Source organism: Talpa occidentalis, unplaced genomic scaffold (assembly GCF_014898055.3).
Source record: "Talpa occidentalis isolate TD23 unplaced genomic scaffold, MPIMG_talOcc4v2.1 talOcc4.3, whole genome shotgun sequence".
NCBI classification, from domain to species: domain Eukaryota; kingdom Metazoa; phylum Chordata; class Mammalia; order Eulipotyphla; family Talpidae; genus Talpa; species Talpa occidentalis.
The window spans coordinates 76,314,863-76,335,155 of NW_023603184.1; the positions used below are offsets into that span (position 1 = coordinate 76,314,863).

The window sequence follows — 20,293 nt, forward strand, 5'->3', positions numbered from 1 at the left end:
TAACAGACTTGAGAGGAAAACTGCCTCCATGGAAATCTTGAACCACTGTTGACATATCTTTGTGAAAATTATTTATTTTGTCTCAATTTATACATTAACAAAATGAGTGTCATCATTAATATCTGTCTATGGTGATGGCACAAATAACCACCCAACATTTCAAATCTTGGTTGTCACTATAGAAAAACACACCATCTCTACATTACTGCCTCACAAATGCTGAGTATAATTTTATCCTATTTAATTTTAGCATATATGGTGGCATCAGTCAAACACTGACCATACATTTCCTTAAAAGTTAATGCAAATTTAAAATAGGAGTGCATAATCACTATTGTATCATCCTCAGGTTAAAATGTTTCAACATACCTTTGAAAGAGTCAGAACTGTGGACCTCCCTGGTGGCCTACATATTAAGTTTTAGTGCTATCACCCCAGAGGCCTGAGTTCCAACCCCTGCCAGAGAGGTAACACACATTCGACACACTCACAGCAGACCTCTCCTGTCTCTTCCACTGCTCCCCTACAGCAGTATATCTCAGTCAGTCTGCCTGCTCAGTTTCATACTCTGTCTCTGGTGAATCCTCTAACCACTCTGCACCTCTGGCCCCCACCCCAGTACTTCTACACACACACACACAAAAAATATAAAGGAATCAAAACTGTTTGTTCAAGTGAACTCTAAGTACAAATTTTAGGACAATATATCTGCTTAATTCCACAGGCTGCTTTTTAGATACTCTAAACAGCAAAGGCAAGAAAGCATCAGTGTGACTATTCAGACATGATTAAAATTCATGATATGCATGCATTATAAAGGTAAATCTCTGTTCTAGATGACAGTAGTTAGGCTGACATAGGCCATGCATTCTAGATTATCCTGAGTTCCAATGATTATGAAATATTTCACTGTAAGTGGAAATGCAAATTTGAAAACACATTTGTAATGTATCCATTTTTCTTATTGAGCTGATGCCTTCTGCCCAAGTACAGGGAACATTTGACAGCCATTCAAAACTACTAAACTTTATGTAAAAGATTAAAAATAACCCCCCTACCTTTAGGAGAAAGATCAGTTTAACTACCTTTTACCCCTCAGAGTCATGGAGGCAAACTTCTGTAGGCATAAAGGTCTAATAATAAGCACTTTTAACAGAGACATTATTTGATCAACTTTGCTCAAATATAAGATAATTTGACATTTACATAGCTAATAGCCCTTTCAGTGTGCATTGACACTTCATTGCATTTAATGACCTCAGATCAGTAATGGAAAGAAAACCACTAGAATCTTCGGAAAAAGAATTACAACTACTTACAACTCCTCTTCCCATTTGAGAGTTCCTATTATAGAAATATTGAGTGTAAATAGAGGCATTTTCCTAAAAAGGGATCTTATTACCCATACAATTGCTTAGAGATGGCAAATTCCCTAAAATCATGTGGAGCACCCCTTCTCCAAACCATTTTCCAAACACCAAATTTTGCCTGTGGATGGATCTTATATAAAACCTAAAAACATTAGAAATTCAATTGCCATTTTATTTTTTTCTTCACTCTTTTTGGAGAGATTTATCAATATTTAAAATTGTTTTTGACTCTCTAAATGGCTATTTATCTCACTTATCTTAGATAAAAATATCATAACTGAAAGGGTAAAATACTATGCCTTCACAGTTTTCAACTTATATTTCTCTGTGTGTTCTACAGATTGGTAGCTCAAATGCATTTTTCATTAAAGTACTCTCAATGATGATTGAGTTTTGCAACTAGTTCACAAAATCAAATGCAAATTAATGTGTCTCTAGAATTATAACTAGTAATATTATGAGCTTTGCATCTTGGGAAAGAGAAAGGGGAATGTCTTTTTTAATATTTTCCTCTCCTTTTGTAATATCAAATTAGGTCACACTTATTTTGTCACCTTTTATGATCCAGTTCCCTCAACACCTAATGTCATACCATTGTGTCAAAGGCTTTGCTAAGATCCTCTTCCTCCCTTCCCTGAGAACACTACTCAAATCCTAGTAAACCCAAATGCTCCATGACAAAATATCACTCATCCCCTTTTCCAATTTCATATATTTATGTCTAATCTATTTATTGTAGACTCACTTACTAGTTTTCAAAGATGGTCATATTTATTAGCCCAAATGAATCTCTAAATAGTGGAACTTTGGATACGATGGCTTGAAGAAAATAAGGAAAAGTCATCTATTTGGAGACAGGAATTTCAAACAACTAAATAGCAAATGTTGGGGGACTGAGTCCATGGTTCAAATATCAAATACTTTTGACTTTCCTTTTCACAAACTCCACTGTATTTTTTTTTTTAATGAAAGCTTTATTACTAGCAGTTAAGGACTAGAGAAATAATGCTAAAGCAAGCATTTGTCAATCAGCTATATTATTTTTTTCAAGTGAAGAACATATTCACACATTTGTTAGATATTACAAATTTTCCAAAAGTATTCCACTCACTGTCAAATTAATGATATTGTGTATGGAAAGGGAAATTATTTCAGATTTTGTATTAAAAGTATTTAAAGTTGTTGGAAAATACACTATGATTGTGTAATTAAGCTTTCAAATGACAGACATGTGCAAAGACTAGAACTATACACACACACACAAATACAATGTGTTTAGTTATATTTGAATATACTTCAAAATCAATGCCTTAAAGACAAAGAAACAGTAAATCAAGTATTGTCTTTATCAAGAATTTCCCATTACTAAACTTCTCTAACAATCTTTTTCACACTTTGACAGGCATTTCAACAAAATACACCTTGCTGTAATTACAATGTAGAATTATTTTTCTTTCTCAGAGCATTCTTTCACCTATTATGATATTTGTAGCTGCTCTACATTTCCTAAGTAAAGCTAGATTTGCAGATATGTGGTTGGCCAAAGTTTAAGATGAACTTTCTCTGTCTGAAAGAACACATATAGGCTGGATTCTGTTACCAGGGTTTAGTTCTGAGCTTCATCTTTCAAAAAATACTTAGATGCAATGGCTCTCTTGCAAAATTCCATCCAAGATTCAAGGCCATCAATAAGGAAATAGCTCCCTCGATAATAGTATGAAAAGGAAAAAAAAAGTATATAGTACATAAATCACCCAAGATATTAACCTGAGGAACTTACTTGTGCTGATGTGATCGGACTTGCTGCTCTTCGGGGCTGGCCTCTCACACTGTGTGCCTGACCAGTTGGTGGAACATCTAGAAAGGTCAAACAAAATTACTGAATAACAAAATTCACAACTCTGCTGATGCTATGACTGCAGCTAAATGAAATAAAGGAAGAGCCAGCCATCACAGATTCACAGATACTAGAGATTTTTGTTAATGTCCCACATATTGTCAATATGCTGAGGGTAATTTGCATTAAAAATGTAGTCATTTTTCCTTAAAACTTAAAAACTGGCATATTTCATAGCAAATATGAAATCCAAATAAAAACTGGCACCTAATTTGAAAAGTACTGAAAAATGACAAATAGTCATGATAAAATGTGGGTTTGCCCCTCAAACAAGTTATTATAAAATTTCTGTGATATTTCTTTCTCCTCATTCTAAGTTCAAAGTGGTGGAAATAACCACTAAACAGCAAATGGTCATTTCTCTCAGATGTGAAGCTGCAGAAATTTCACTCTTGTGCTCTGATTTTAGAAAACACAATGCTTTCCCATTTAAAACCATACTTCTATTACAATGGACCCAGGAGGATGACCAAATTTTTATTGGGAAAAGATTTCTTCCCCATATTAGCATGATGGAACTACAGTGAGATGTCTAGAGGAAGATTAAAATTATAGATTTGAATAAAATCCATTATTTAAACATAAATCACAAGCAAATAACTGCATCAAAATAGATTTTGAATGATTTTTGTTTGTTTGAACAATGCCTATTGGCTAACACAAGATGCCTCTTTGTATCTGTCAGGGGAAATTTAAGATAAACCATTTAATTGGTTTCAGCTCTTATTTAAAATGATTTTCAAATGCTACTATATCAAGATAGTTGTTCACAATAAAAGAACATCTTCCAGCACCATTCCAATTAGATTTCTCTGGGCATGCTTAACAAACTCAAAAACCACAATTTCAAGTTCTCTGCCAATTCTGTCATAGCCAATTCATAAAGGTATAGCTGTTTTCAAAACTATGCTCTGTGATGCAATGTGAATTATTTGAAATATTTGAAAGACAGTATTGACTGTCCTAAAACATGGGCAAATCTCACAAAATCATCATTACTGACAAACTCAAACCATGAACATAAAAATTCATGACATGAAAGTACATTTTAACTTCAGCATAATTGACAATAAAGTTACTGTTCAAGAATATAGTTCTTTGATTAATAATGATAACTTATAAAACTATGTGTATGGAGCATGATTTAAATGAAAATTAATATCATATTATGATTCAGTAATTACTCATGCATTATCATAACTTTTTGTTCAGATGCTTAAAAAAGCTTACAGATATATTTTAATACATCACAATAAACACACCATACTACAAGTAAATCATTAAAATATATAAATAACTTATAAGCCAAGTTTGTGAACCTGTCTATATCACTGAAGTCAGGGAATGGAATGAGCACATTTTCAAATAATTGTAAGTGAACAACCAATAAAATCACTGATTTTTAAAAATCATTTTTTCTTCCTCAGTAGTGGTTTTGCAGTTGAATGATCTAGAAAACGTTTCTATTTCTTCACAGTTTCTAATTATAGATATAGTTCCTAGATACTTCAAACTATGATAGGAAGATTTTGCAAACATGTTGTTGGAGTAATTTCTAATTATTGTAAAAGATTTTATTTTGTTTTATATAGTTTTTCTTTCTTAAATCCTTTTTTTAAAGATTTATTTATTTATACAAGAACCACGGTACAGGTCAGATGCGCAGGAGGGTGAGAGGATTCACCAGAGTGAGCGGGGAACAGAACAGGCAGACCAAAGAAACAAACTGTTGAGGGGAGCAGCAGGCACGACAGGAGACGTCTGCCTGCCATGTGGGACCCTCGCCTGGCTGGGATGGAACGCGCGCTCTGTGAAGGCTGCGGACACTTTCACAATGCGGTGCTCAACTGCCTGCGCCATCAGGGAGGCCCTGTTAAATCTTTCTAACTGAGCACTAAGGATGTTTTATATGCTCCAATGGGGGAGGAGAGGAAACACAGATTGCTTAGTAAAATTACTTTATAGTATATGTGTAAAAGACTGTTTTGTGCAATTGCATTGAAAAATCAAGTATCAAAATTTGCTCTTTATATTACCTCTTTGGATTGAAAAAAAAAAAAAAAACCTAAATCAGATTTCATGGTAAATAAAGAGGAGTCACCTGATACACATTTTGTTCTTATACTAGAAATAAGAACCTGGGGCTCATCATTATACCAAAATACTTGTAAGGAATAAAATGGAATTGCTCAGGAATTGGAGAATTAAATCCTAATTGACCAGAATGTGTTCTAATTTGTGTTGACATCACATAGTTTATTTTAAATGCTTTAGGAAGTTATGAAAAACATGACTTTGAACTCTTAAAAAAGTAGAGATTTTTAAATGTGGAAGATAAGGATAAAGAGATCTTTATCTAAAATCTTGAATTAGTTAAATGCCATAGGCAATGCTTATTAATAACATCAATTTCTCATTTTATCCATAACTTGGAACCCAGAAATTATGGCAGATAAATGAAATCACCTGCTAGTAATCATAATGCTCTTTTATTTTAAATTGTGGAGGCACATTTACATCCCTAATTTCCAGGGAATATTTTACTTACTACATACTTTAAATACCTTTCAAAGACCATGCAGGTGAAATAATTAAGTTATACATCTTAATCATTAATGATCACCTTGTAATTTCCCCTATACTCCTTATAAAATAATGCTTTATTGCCAAAGATAAAGTAAGATATGTTCCACTGTTCTACATTTTTTCCAGTCTTAAAAAATAGTCTCTTTGGGGATGTTAAATCAAACAGAATCATTATTCTTGTTACCTAGCTTACAAAATTACTAGTTAAGGTATTTGCTGCTCTACAAGTCCTTCCAATGGTTGATTTAAGACCAAGTATTTTTACCAACTTTACAGAAATTCATAAATCTTTGTACTCTGAATAGACAATGATCAAAGCTATTAATGGCAGAACATTTACAAATCAGAATATGTGCATATCATCAAAATTTCCTGTCCAATTCCCACTGAATTATTTGCATAGTCATGCTGACTATAATATCTCTGGCATCTGTCTCTTTTTCATTATCCCTCAAGTGAAATATATAGCTCATGCCCTGGCCACCTTTAATGTGTATTGTTGCAATCTCTTGCTCCCTGCTATTCAGCTGTGACAATGATCTTCAACTTAGGTCCCACATGGTCTTCCAAGAAATCTTTTATTTCCTATTATCACAAACACCTGTATATCATTACTTTTGAACTTATTTCACAGTTATTTCCCATTTTAGAACAATGAAAACCAGTTTTATCTATATGTTGATCATGATGCTATTCTGAATTATTTAATTTTTTATAAGTTTTATGTATTGTAACTAAGTATTTTTGAAGCAGGGATAGGGAATGTGTTTGTATGTGCATGAGTGTGTGTATTTTTACTTATTTACTTAAAGAATTCTATGTTCTTTTTTTCTTCATATCATCTTATAAAGCTATTGCTCTAGATTTTCTTGAAGTTAATAGCTGCCTGTTAAATGGTGACTGACTGACAACATTCCTTTTGACTTCTTTCCTTTTCTTCTTTCCTATATCATTGACTTAAAAAAAAAAGATTATTTACTGGGCCTCCCCTGGTGGCACAGCAGTTGAGCACTGGGTTGTGAGGCTGCCCGCAGCCTCTGCAGCACTGGTTCGATCCCCAGCCACCGGCAAGGGTCCACACACACACACACACACACACACAAATATATTTACTGCTACATTGTTTTCTTTATCTTATATTTATTTATTTTTTAAAAGATTTACTTATTTATGCATGCAAGAACTTGGGCACAGGCCAGAGTTTGGACAGTGAGAGGATTCACCAGAGATAGAGTGGGGAACAGAACAGGCAGATAGACTGGAATACACTGCTGAGGGGAGCAGCAGGTGAGACAGGAGAGGTCTGCTGCACCAATCTTATTTTTAATCTCATTCTTCCACTTTCATATAGCTACGTGTATGAAATTTTCTTAATTATAACATGTTTTATCATCTCTCCTTTATAGTCTAGGTAGACTAATGATTATCCACTGAAAAATGTGTTATATTGAGATTCTGGAGTACCATATGCCAATATTTTCAATAGGTACTTATGGGTTACAAACAGAAGTCTGCATTTTAACAAAGTGACACTGATACAAGGAATTTACAAATCATATGTCAAGAAATAATTTGAGATAAATTATTAGTATTACCCATAGACTTTTGTAAGTTGAGGTAACATTGGGTTACAACACTGTATATGATTTAGAGATACAGTATCATACCTACCACAAACTCTTCCATAACCCTCCACCATAGTACATTATTATTAGTCAAATTTTTATTCTTTAGTTGGGAATAATTTTTAAAAGATTACATAAAATTGGTTATTACTTATATAATGTTTCTGTAAAACGGAAAACAGTTTTTGGTAATTTCACTTGAATAGTACCAGACAAATAATCTGACTAATTTATTGTAGCCTTTAACAGCCTGTGCAATTTTTGTAGAGTTACAGAATTTTTACCTTCCTATAACATAGGGGAATATCTATGTGGAAAGGCAATAGTGCAGCAGATATTTCTAAGCACAGTAAACATTTTTAGAATATCAAAATAAGTTTGGCATATATAAAAGGAAATTATCAATATAATCTTTAATAGGGGATTTTTACATATAATAGCATAAGTATGACATAATTAAACTAGGCAAAATAATAATAGCTCTAAAGTCATAGGGATTATTACAAAGAGAATCAAAATTTGATATATAAGTATTAAAATCTTAGATATATAATTCACTGTCACATGGTCAACTTCCATGAATCACAGGATTTTCCACAACTGGTCTAGAGTCACTTGTTTTGGGATGATTTCAAAATAAAATTGTTATATTATCTGCTCTTTTTTATCAAATTTAAAGTTCATGGGAATCTTCTGACTAAATGAAATTCAGATGAATCTTCAAGCAATCAGATATTGAATTTCTCCTCGTATATCTCATATGTTGGGTTATCCCTATTAGCCACGGTGATGGAGACCTTCAGAAAGAAAAATATTTTAATATATCCATTTCTTTCTGCACACAGAAAAAAATATGGCAAAATGGGATTAAAGGTGCCTAATATGTGCATGGTGTCATATACAGCTATTGTTATGGCGGTGAATACATTATTACTCCAAGCAATTTTACACCACTATAACAACTAACTCTTATTTCACTCATATGGTACTTTTTTGTAGTCAGCTTTGTACTACAGTTTACATTTATTCAGCACTTCTCTATTCAAACAGGATTGTGCTAATCACAAGGTAATGCCCTGTTTTGTTGTCTTCAAGGTAGTATCTTCTATCTGTATTTATTATAATAAGTATACTTGTTTCTTTCTAACTCTATTATATAACAATATTATAATACCTAGATTAAAAATATTACATTGAATATGAAGTGTTACTTGTTATCTAGTACTGATAAAATTAGTAAGAAAACTTTAATTTTAGGAGAATTTGGTGAGAAAGTGTTCCTGACTTCTGAGAAGAGTTAATGTAATGAAGTTTTAAAAATGAAATGTTCAATGAACTTTGACCAATAATTATATTAGGAAATGTAAAAATTAATGAGTAGTTTCAACTGAAGATGTGCCCATGAAGGAAATAAAATTAATAAAATGGATTATTATTTAAGTGATTTAAGAATAGAAATATAAAAGAATGTATTTCTCCAAGTAATATCCATATCTTTGTTAATAGTCAATTTTTGTTAAGACTGGGATTGTTACAATGCTTTTTGATTTATGTTTATAAAATTCTAAGCAGGCCACTTGAGTAGAAATGGACACTGGTGTGGGAAACGGTGACTGAATAAGTATGAAAAAAAGAGAAATTTTAAATAATGGGAAACCTTACCATCTATATATTTTCCAGGGAATTTTATTGAAAACAGATTTGATAAGCATAATGTGTGTTTTAGAATGAGTAGATAATTTCTACTTAGCTAAATACATTAAATATATCAACTGAAAGGGAAAAGGAACAATGATACAATTAGTATTAAGTAAATGGTAGACATAACTGAAGAAATAGCAGCAGACTATTTCATCACAATCAGTGCTTACAACTCCTTAACTCAAGGTGGGATGAAAAACTGAATGCTTGCTGCAATAGCAGTAGAAAGTTCAATCTGCATGATGCCAAGGAGAATCATCAGTTCCAAAATTGGCTAAAAAATACACACAGTTGTGGGGTTGAAGAGCAGGAGGGGAGGGAGTGGGAAATCATGATGCTTAGTACCATGCTGACAAATTAAGCTTGATACCTGATTATTTTATGTTTGAGCACAATATTATAAAATTAAAAAAAAATGTCTCTATAATGAACCTAATGAGGCTCCTTTCTAAATCTTAGGATTTCTACAGTACTTGGTGGTAAAGTCTAAAAAAAAAAAAAAAATCATTATGGGAATGTCTGGTATATCCAGCTGCAGTTATTAAGTACAAACTATATCAATCTTGTACAAATTAAGGGCAATGGTAGGGATATCAGGAAGCACCGCCAAGTTCGGAGTATGCGAATGTGTTGATGAAGTGCAGTTTATAACTCTACTTTTGAACACGTTTAATTTTTGTAGTGCTCGTGAGAGCTTATCTCCGTGAAGAGTGATTTTGATATACAAATGACCATCTCTTTTCTGGTACTTTAGTAAAGCACTTGTAGTTACAAGATTTCCACACATACACCAAAAGATACCATTAGACCTTTCCAGAATCAAAACACTTATAATTGATAAAGAAACCATTTGCATGTGTCAATATCAACTTATTTCCATTGTTCCTCAAAATCCTGGACCTGGGCTATGCAGTGGAGGATCATGTGTGCTTTGTTGATAGGGTCCCACGTTTCTGAAGAGGTGTGAATCTATACCTCTAAATCATTTACTGTGTTGTAAATTAACATTAATTAAAAAATAGAATAAAATTTAATTGTTTAGTCAAAACAATAATAAAAAATGAGTAAATGAAATAGATTGAGAAAGAGTTGGTATGTCGTCTCAGTATGCATTAACAAATCTATCTGGCATAAATATTATTTACTTGTAAAAGCCTCACCAGGTTTGTTTGTTTTTAGCATTTATAGGGATGTATTGTAGACAGAGATATCAAAAACCTTGTGACAGAGGGTGTACACAAACACACTTTTATTTCCTAATGCAAGATCAGATTACATTTTTGAGACTCAAAGTGAGAAGGTTTATGTAGCAATGACCTAAGAATTGATTTGGGAAGTACAGGTAATTGCCTTTAATAAATCTAAAATACTATGAAGTATTATAGTAATCCTTTTTTAAAAAAAAGATTTATTTTTTTATTTATACAATAGCTGGGGTACAGGCCAGAGGCACGGGAGGGTGAGAGGATTCATCAGAGACAGAGTGGGGAACAGAACAGGCTGACTGACGAAATACACTGCTAAGTGGAGCAGCTGGCACGACAGGAGAGGTCTGCCCCGCCATATAGGAATCTCCCAGGCGGGCCGGGAATTTAAGCCATGCTGCAAAGGCTGAGAACAGCTTCACAGGGCTGCGCTCAACCCTCTGCCACCAGGGTGGCCCTATAGTAATCCTTTATAATGAAAACTGCAATGGTTTCTGTATCAATTACATGTGTTTGGAGTAGGCATAATATTTCCCTAAAACTGCAGTTATAAATATCTTTATGGTACTTCTATTTTTAAATTTCTCTATATATGCATTCACATTTATTTTTTCACCTTACCCCCTGCATTCATAAATATTGAAATATGCATTTGCTTATTACTATTCTAGATTGGCAGAGACAACCATTATTCAAATTTGTGGTTACTCATTTCTTGAAGTGTCTATAATACGTCCAATATGCATGTTTGGTCAATCAATATGTTTGCCGTTTGACAAAATGAATGAATGCATTGAATGCATGGAAGGCATGAAGGATGCATGGTTGGACACATATAAATATACACAAATAGAGTGAAATGCAATATACCTGAATTATATCTTATAATAAAGAATATAAGAACATGTTTTCAGCAAGTTAGCAGTCTTTCTCATATTTACCTACTATTGGAAACACTTTACAAGAGCCACAGTAATAGGCAAAAATCTTGCTCCTTCTTGCCATCACTTATTCATTAATTGTTACTTTGTGAAACTAGATGATCACATTCAAGCCACTTGAATATGTTACAATTTTACATATTCAATGATGTAAATTTTGTGACACCTGGATGCAGTCAACAAAGACATATTTTTCTTCCCATGACAAAAATTCTACAGGTGTTTATCTAATTGATATTTTGACATGAAAATCAATTTTCTGTAACAAAGAAATAATTTAATTCAATTATGTGATTGTATAAAATTAAAGTGCTGGTCTGATATGACACAGATGACATGTGTGTTTTGACATTAGATGGATATATGTAATAAGTCTCCCCTCCTCACAAAGGATATATCTCCACACAATTCACCCATTTCAATTTTTTAATTTATAATAACAGAGAGCAATACTTTCTGCTTTTGTAAGCACTGTCCACAGATCTAGCTTCTTAGATTCTAACCTTTATTTTCCCCTAAATCCATTTCCTTTTCATTTTATATTTTATCTCTCAGCTTTGTATTTTTTTTTGACAACTTCAAATCTTTTTTTCTTCTTTCCTCTGTTCCTTCCTTTGTCCTTTGCTTTCTTTTTAGTAAGATGAAATGGATTATTATAAATGTAAAGAACAAAATCAAGTTTCCTGGGAGATTAAAGGATGTACTCTATGTATGATGTATATTCATCTCAGTTAATTCAATGCAGAAGAACATATTGTGAATTTAACTGTAAATAGTACATATGATAACAATATCAATACAATTATGATTTCTGGCTTATATGCCAATGAAAGAGGTAATGGGCTTAAGTTTCTATACTCTTTTTACATACTACCTTCATCAGCTACTAATGCTATGAAAAAGGAGAAGGGAAATATTTCCCTATGTGATAATAATATAATTTTTAATTTCTATTTACTTATAAACCAGTGTTGCTGGTTAAACCACATGTGTCTGATATTTTTTGTGGAATTGTATAAAGTTAATTTGGGATCAGTTAAAGTGCTAGCTAATGTAGTTTTCCTGACTTATTCCAGCATAGAACACAGAACAAGAAATGAACCTTTGTTGCAACTAGCATTAGAAAATTGTGTGTTTTTTTTTAATAGCAGTAAAATCTGGAGATCAATCTAATAGAGAAGAGAGCAATTTAAATTGTTAACAAGGTAAAAATTACATAAACAAAAATAATATGTAGTTATATTATGCTTGGTTTCTTTGGTTATTTTCATCTACTGATTAAAGATCAAGAACATATTCTAAAATTAAGGGGAAATGTGACAATAAACCTTCATAACAATAGCTGCCCTATGTAATAATTGTTCTCTATTAAACATTCTCACTTGTACTCTCAAAGCACAAACTGGAGTGTAAACTTGTGCAAAAAATGTCATATCTGTATTTCCTTTATTTCCTTTTTCCTCCTTGGCATGACAAAAGCTAGAACAAGCTGCCACTTGCTACCTGAAATCATAAAGGATACATATTGGTGTGACAGCTTTTCTTGGCCTTCACTGCTCCAAAGACATGCACATTTCATATTTATGCTTTGAAAATATGCCAAGGAACACATAACAAATAAGGGACATCAAATGACCTGACTCTTGCAATGTGGACAACACAGATGGCAAAAGTTGAATTGCTCAATATCCCTGCTGAAAAGTTGTGATCTGTTTGAAATCAGTCATTCCAATTTCCTTGCACTCTTAGCGAATATTCTCTGTGGGGTCACAAGGTCACTGTTCATGTGGAGGACTGCTCAGTCTGACAGCAGGACAAGTAAAGACAACTGAGTTTCTCCTTTCTGCAAGGAGAGTATTTGGAGAAAATGAAGACTTAAGTAGCTGTTGTAATATGGAAGAGTCATTTCTACCTTTTTAAAATTTGTGAAAAACAGAAGTCATTATCTTTGTCAAAACTCCAACAAAGGCTTCTGAGGTACCTGTGCATGTGCTTATGTATTTCTCAACCTAAGGACTTAGAAAAATAATGCTGAACTTTTACTAAAAAATAATTAGATTGGAACAATCAAAAAGTCAAAGAAAAAGATGAAATGCCTAATGCAGATCACTCTCTAATGAACATCCCTTGGGTACCCACATTTACTTTGCATCCTTCTGCATTTAAAAATCTACTTTAAAAATGTTTATAAAGGTAATTCCTATGTGTATTGTCTAAGGTAATTGAGCATGGATTTGTCAGCTTGTTTTCTTTATAATCTCTCAAGAGGTTTCCGGTTGGGCTTTATTTAATATAGTTTCCTTCCCAGTCACTGTTAGTATCACTATTATTGCACTGATAAGCTTTTATTCATTCTATATTTTTTTAGTGTTCAATAAGCAATATTTAAAAAAAAACATATTTTTATTTCTCATGTTCAAACTCCCAGAATTATAACAGGTTTGTATTTTATGTCTGGTGCACTGCACAGCTTTCAGATTTTACTTTTTTAAAAAAATTGTTTACAAAGCTGAAGACAATATTCTATATTCTTTACATATATTAAATGTAATCCTCAAAACTATCTGAGAGGTAGAAACTATTAGCATTTCCATATTAAGAAAACAAAAATGAAATAGAGAAGAAAAAATGATATAAGATCATTTATAAGTTGGATCATTTTATTAAACAGTTTTAAAAATATTTTCTAATTGAAATCATGTCCTCCTTTAAATTGCAAAGTGGGATTCAGTTTAATATCTAATCTTTTAAACTCATGGGATCTTTCTCCAACAGAGCATCATGTTATCAAGACCTTTCAAAGTCATTCATATGACTGTGACATTTCATATTTCAAAAGTAATCAATGCACCTCTAGTGCTTATAGAATGGATTTCCAATTCCGAGCTAAGCATACTGCTTTCTTCAGAATTATTTCACTATTGCCATTGTCTAATACTCCCCCATAAGCTCCATTTATCTTACTCAAATATGTAGGGCTCAACCATATTCCTTCTTGTCTCATTTCTTTCCTCAAATAGACTTAGAGATTCTCAAAGGCTATTCATTTCTTATTGCTACTGATCCATTTTTGAGAAAGGATTCCAGAGTAAAGCAACAAACAAAAGGAAACAAGAGAGAACAAAAATGAGTAAAATTAATTTTCCCTAATAAGTTGAGATGGTGTTATTAAGCTGATCTATTTCTTTATTTACAAATAAATGTAGCTTGAGGTACAGAGCACTCAGTAAACACTCTGTGGTAATTTAGAAGATGCTCTAAAGATGAGAAAGAGAATCAGATATCATGGTAAATTAATCATCATTGTGTTTCCCTTGACTCTTGAAAATTTTAAAAATGTATTTTAAACGTAAGATGTATTACACAGATGATAGAAAGATGAGTGCACCATAAGCTGTCAGATCTCAAGAAAATACAGTCACTAAGAAAATTTTTTTCACAACATTAGTTAAGCACATACTGCATGCAGAATGCATGGTGGATGGCAGGGCAAAATTGATAAATCAGATACAACCTCTTACTTGAAGGAATTTATAATCTACTGGAGAGAAACATATATCAATTTAAAGGGGTCACAGCATAGAACAGATAGCATTTCCAGGACAATTTCCTAGAAATATGTTCCATGTCCAAATACCATACATGAGTGTTTTAGTCATAAAACATAGGGTAATATGAAAAATGTAAACACACACACAGATGATCAGAGAAAGGAGGTAATTTCATGGAAAATCAGTTTTTTCCAAAAAGATACACAAAAAACAGATGCCTATATATATCTAAACCACCACCACCACCAAAAAAAAAAAAAAAAAAATAAAAGGAAAGGAAACAAAATAGATTGGTGAAATAGTTCACAGTAAGTTATTTTTAGTTTGTGTTTGAGATGAAGTAAAACATAAAAACTAACAGTGCTGTCTAGTTTTGTTTTTTTTTTAACCACATGGAGAATTGTTCTTGCTACAGGCAAGAAGCAATAATACATATTATAGCAAACTTCTCAGAGTTTTGTCATTCTGCCATTTTCAAAACAGCAAGTGATTGAACTGATATGATTTCAGAAGCACTGTAATATCAAAATTAAATTTTTGTTGTCTCCCTTTTCAGATAACAGTTTAAAATTATTTTTTTCTTTTTTTTCTTTTTTAAAAGAGAATATGAATAATACTAAAAACTATTTTCAAAAGGCATATATTACCCCAATTCAATTAACAGCAGTTCATCAATTAATCTTTATCACACATGTCAAATACTTTTTGTCTGTTTTGTTCACTGATATATCTTTTAGTGTTTTGGATATTTTTTGGAATATAGTAGGTGATCAATAAATATATGTTGATGAATAGATACAGGATACAGGAATAGAATGTTGGCAATATTTTTTGTTCTATAAAAAGACAAAGTATAAGCTAATCTGGGTTTGTAGTACTTACAGACTATAGATTTACTTGACTAGGGGGTTGATAATAGGAAATATGTGGAAAAGAATAGTGTCTTTATGTGACATAAATAGGTTACATATATACCTAGATATATGCTGGTATATTATTTTGAAGTACATGTACAAACTATGAATATAGGAAAAATAAGTAGTAAATGATTGAAAAAGATAAACATAATTAGCTGTAATCCATAGAATTGTACAATTAAACTCTTCAGTTATTCCTTAGCATTAACAATACATTTTCTGTAATTCCTAAGTTTGTTGTTAGTGGAAGTCTGTCTTCTCAGTGTCTTCATAGATTTTTAAGGAATTTTAGGAGATTTTATATCTTGGAATGTGACTCTGATCAAATTTTAAAATAATTTTGTAAATAGAAATGCAAATGGAACTCAGATTTAAGCACATTACTTTATAATTTAAGAGTGCATTAGTAAATAATAAATCCAAATATGCTGTCTTTATGAATAAGAAAAATGTGACACAAAAGTATAATGGAACTCGCTCAAAGTAATAGCTACTTTGATTCATAAAGCCTTTAACTTTGGACCTAATATTTCCACTTTTGGTATTTAGCCCTGGAAAACTAATGAGATAAGTAAACAGATTTTGACATAGAGAATTCTGGAAAAAATAGTTTAAACAGAAAAAAACAATAAAACAAAAAGACAAATCTAATTATGAATGATAGCTGACTAGACAAAGTAGGGACAATTCAGATAATGGAACTCTAGATCCATTAAAAAAATCTTATTATTTATACTGACAAAGAGTGGTTTGCATAATATATGAAAAGTATACATAAGAAAGTGTCTATCATCTGATCTCATTGAAGTTCATAGTACTCTACAAATGTATGTCTGCATAAAAGTACAGAATAAATAATAAACAAAATAACTGTGGTAATTATTAGGAAATGTGGTTATTTTGAGTAATTATCAGAACTACTAATTTTGTTTCTGAAACATATTCATGATCTAACAACGATAATAGGATGAAAAAATGTATTTGATATTGGTATTGAGGAGTTCTTTTAATCCAGTTTGACAAAGCATGTTTTATATCATTTTATACTAAAACATATCTAAGTGGAGAAAGTGATAACTTGTTGCCTTCAGGAGTCTAGAGAATTCTGGGTGATTTCTCAAGCTTTATATTATGAGAAAGGTCAGATAAAACATGCAATGTATACAAAAACAAATGGAATTTTCAAATGTTTCTACTTTAACTACAATGCTAAGATCTCAGTCATGACCTTTTGCCAAAGACAGGAGCTAGAATTTGGGCTGCCAGGAAAACTTCAACAAGTTGCCTCAAATTGAACTATATGCACAGCACTAACCAAAATTAAAAAAAAAAAAAAAAATTAAAGCTAGCTATAAGTGTAGAGCCATAGATGGTTAAACTAAATAAATGAGTGACTGTAAACAAAGGTTTTCACACTAATCTTATCTCTACTCATAGAACACATTTTCATGGAGGTTTTCATATGTATGTACATAAGAGAATCATCTTTCTGAAGAGAAATCTAAAGTTAGGGAGGCCAATAGGTCACACCAATAGCAATTGGAGGAAAGAGAGTATGAATCCAGGTCAGCATGACTCCAAACTCATACTTTTCCTTTGTTTCCATGCTGTATCTTGTGGAATCAATACAAATTCCTCACTGTGTATATCATAGTGACGGTGACATCAGTCAATGCTTGATTTTCTCTGACATTCCCAATACAGGAGACCTGAGTGATGATCTGAATCTGCATTTAAAATTTAGATGACAGGAGGATCACAGGAGCAGGAGTTATAAAGGCGGGGACTTTTGACCTTCTTATTGTCCTATCCCATTCTTTCATGTGTCCCTAGGTGCTGTTTGCTGAAACACCAGAAACTTACTTTCTTACAGTTCTGAAGGCTACAAGACTAAGTTCAAGTTGCTAACAGATGCAATATCTTATGAGAGGCAAGAACCTTCTCTCTGTTTGAGAGATTACCTTCATCTTCTGTTCTTGCACATCAACACCCCTGATCTGTGGGCCTTTAGATTTGGACTGGGACCTACACCTTTAGTCCCCTTGCTTCACAGGCTTAGGTTCAGAATGAATTATACCATCATCTTTCCTTATTTTCTAGTTTGCAGATAGCACATCATGGAACTTCTTGGTTTTCATAATTCCAAGAGTCAATTACTGTAATATCTTTTTCTTTACATATATATGTGTATACATATGCATATATACACTCAAACACATACATACATATACAGAATCAATAGGAAATATAAAAATATATCCTAATGGTTCTGTCTCTCTGGAGAATACCAATGTAATATATCAATTATATTCACATATAATATTTAATCTATATACTGAAAATATTTCCTATGTTAATAAAATATAAAACAATATCTATACTATATAAATTATATATATATATATTTATTTTTATTTGATTTATTTATTTATGCATACAGGCCAGAGATGTGGTGGTGGGGGCGAGAGGATTCACCAGAGACAGAGTGGGGAACAGAACAGGCAGACTGACTGAAATACACTGCTGAAGGGAGCAGTGGGCGAGTCAGGAGAGGTCTGCTGTGCCATGTGGGTTTCTCCCTGGCTGGCTGGGGATGGAACTCATGCTGTAGAGGCTGCAAGTGCTTCATAGTGCTGTGCTTTACCACTTGTGCCACCAGGGAAGCCCTAGATATATATTTATATATTTGATTCTCAATAAAATTTGGTATTTCTCTTTTAAAAATCTTCAGCCCATTTTCAGTCAGTTGTCATTTACTATTAGTCATGTCAACATAAAAAGAGATGATCCCTCAGTTAGGACTAGTATGATAATAAGAGCTAAGTAGAAAAAAAAAAATGCAGGCGACACATTTAGATCAATGACCTGTTTAAGTAAAGGAACCTAGATGTTAAATGGTCCTGTGGTTATGTGGTGAGGTTATGCATGTGCTGTTACCTGTTCAAGTATTGTAGTAGTGGTATGAGAGGTGACATAGTCACGAACAAGTCTGTATTATTGGTGGTAAAATTTACTGTGGATATTTCTGGAAGACATGTTGTGGAGGTAGGTCCATGATTTAAAGCCAATTAAATCCAGTATTAATGAAAGTCTGACTCTAGGGAGAAAATTTAGAAGTGGGTAGAAACACAGCTTGCTAGTGAATTCAATAGTATTTGCAGTGTTGAAAATTTCTGTGTTCCAAATCCTGATGGTTTCACTTATACATGGAATACAGAGAAACAGAAAGGGTTAGACAAACCAAACCAATAACAAATGCTAGAAAACTGACTGGAATTGAGCATACACGACTACAAAATGGGGAGTGGGAAGGGGTTTAAGGGACTATGGTGGAGGGTTAAGGGACCCTCGATGGTAGGTCTGCTGTGGTAAGCTGCCTCATTGGAGAGTTATCCTAGACCTTTGAATCACACACCTATTGTAACCAATGTTCCCTCAATAAAAATAATTACAGTAAGATATTAAAAATCAACAAAAAATTCCACATTTCACTAGATGTTATTTAAGAATGCAAATATTGTCAAGATAACACATATCAAATTTAAAAAAAAATATGTTTTTAACATTATTCAATGTGCCAACTTTAATAAATATCCAAACTCTCTCCTGATAAACTTTTTAAAAAATTCTATTTTTTTGTAGGCTTCTCTTTGGAACTTTCTTTTACCTCCATACATAGTAATAAGTGAAAATGGCCATCAAGAGACAAAAGTGAAGGCTTTCACAGAACAAATCTATTCCTTAAATTGAAAGATCCAGTAATAAAATTTCTGTGTTGAAAAAGAAAATTGTCACCTTCATATATCTGAATACTTTATAGACTTTCCAAATGTGTATAAGTTTGACACAATTCAAATGGTTTTCACTCTGAAAAAAAGAAAAATGTACTACCAACAAAAACTAAAGCAAGCACTATATCTTCTCTCTTAGGGCAATTTTTGCTTCCTGTAAAAACTTCTATATGAAATAGTAGATACTAGTTTTTCATTAAAGATGCATGACCACTACCACTTAAAATCTGAGGCTGAAATATGTGTTTCCAAATCTCTCTCCATATCAGGAGACTAGCCACTAGGAAGGTTTCCTGAGGGTTTAAGTCTCCTTAGCTGGACTATTTTTGTACTGCACAAGACACAGTTACCTCACATTAAATTTTAGTTTTATTTACCTATATTTTAGTAGCATATGAAATACAAATAGTCTAAGTTAAATTAGAAAATTTTCCATATTGTAGAAATTTCAACTCTAAGAGACATGAGCATAAAATCAGTGCTTGAACCATCTCTCTATCTTTATAGTCCATAATATAAAGTCCTCTATCTTTATAGTCCATAATAGTGGTTCATTAACAAATAGTGAAGAATTAAGTCTTTCTTATTATAAAAATGTTTTCCTCTAGGTCCTACTTTTCTTTAAAGTCACCACTGTTAATTTGTTCATTTGCTATATAGGCAAACATTAAAAAAGAACTCTACACTCTTTTTTGCTCCTTTCTCAACT

The 20,293-nt window shown here is 32.4% G+C and overlaps 1 protein-coding gene across 1 annotated transcript in view; it reads right to left on the reverse strand.

Moving 5' to 3' along the window:
• LRP1B (LDL receptor related protein 1B) overlaps positions 1-20,293 on the reverse strand; it is a 1,722,250-nt gene that overhangs the window by 10,017 nt on the left and 1,691,940 nt on the right. Inside the window, exon 87 of the mRNA XM_054699700.1 lies at positions 3,151-3,227. Coding sequence (XP_054555675.1) covers positions 3,151-3,227 — 77 coding nt within the window. The remainder of the gene's footprint in view (positions 1-3,150; positions 3,228-20,293) is intronic.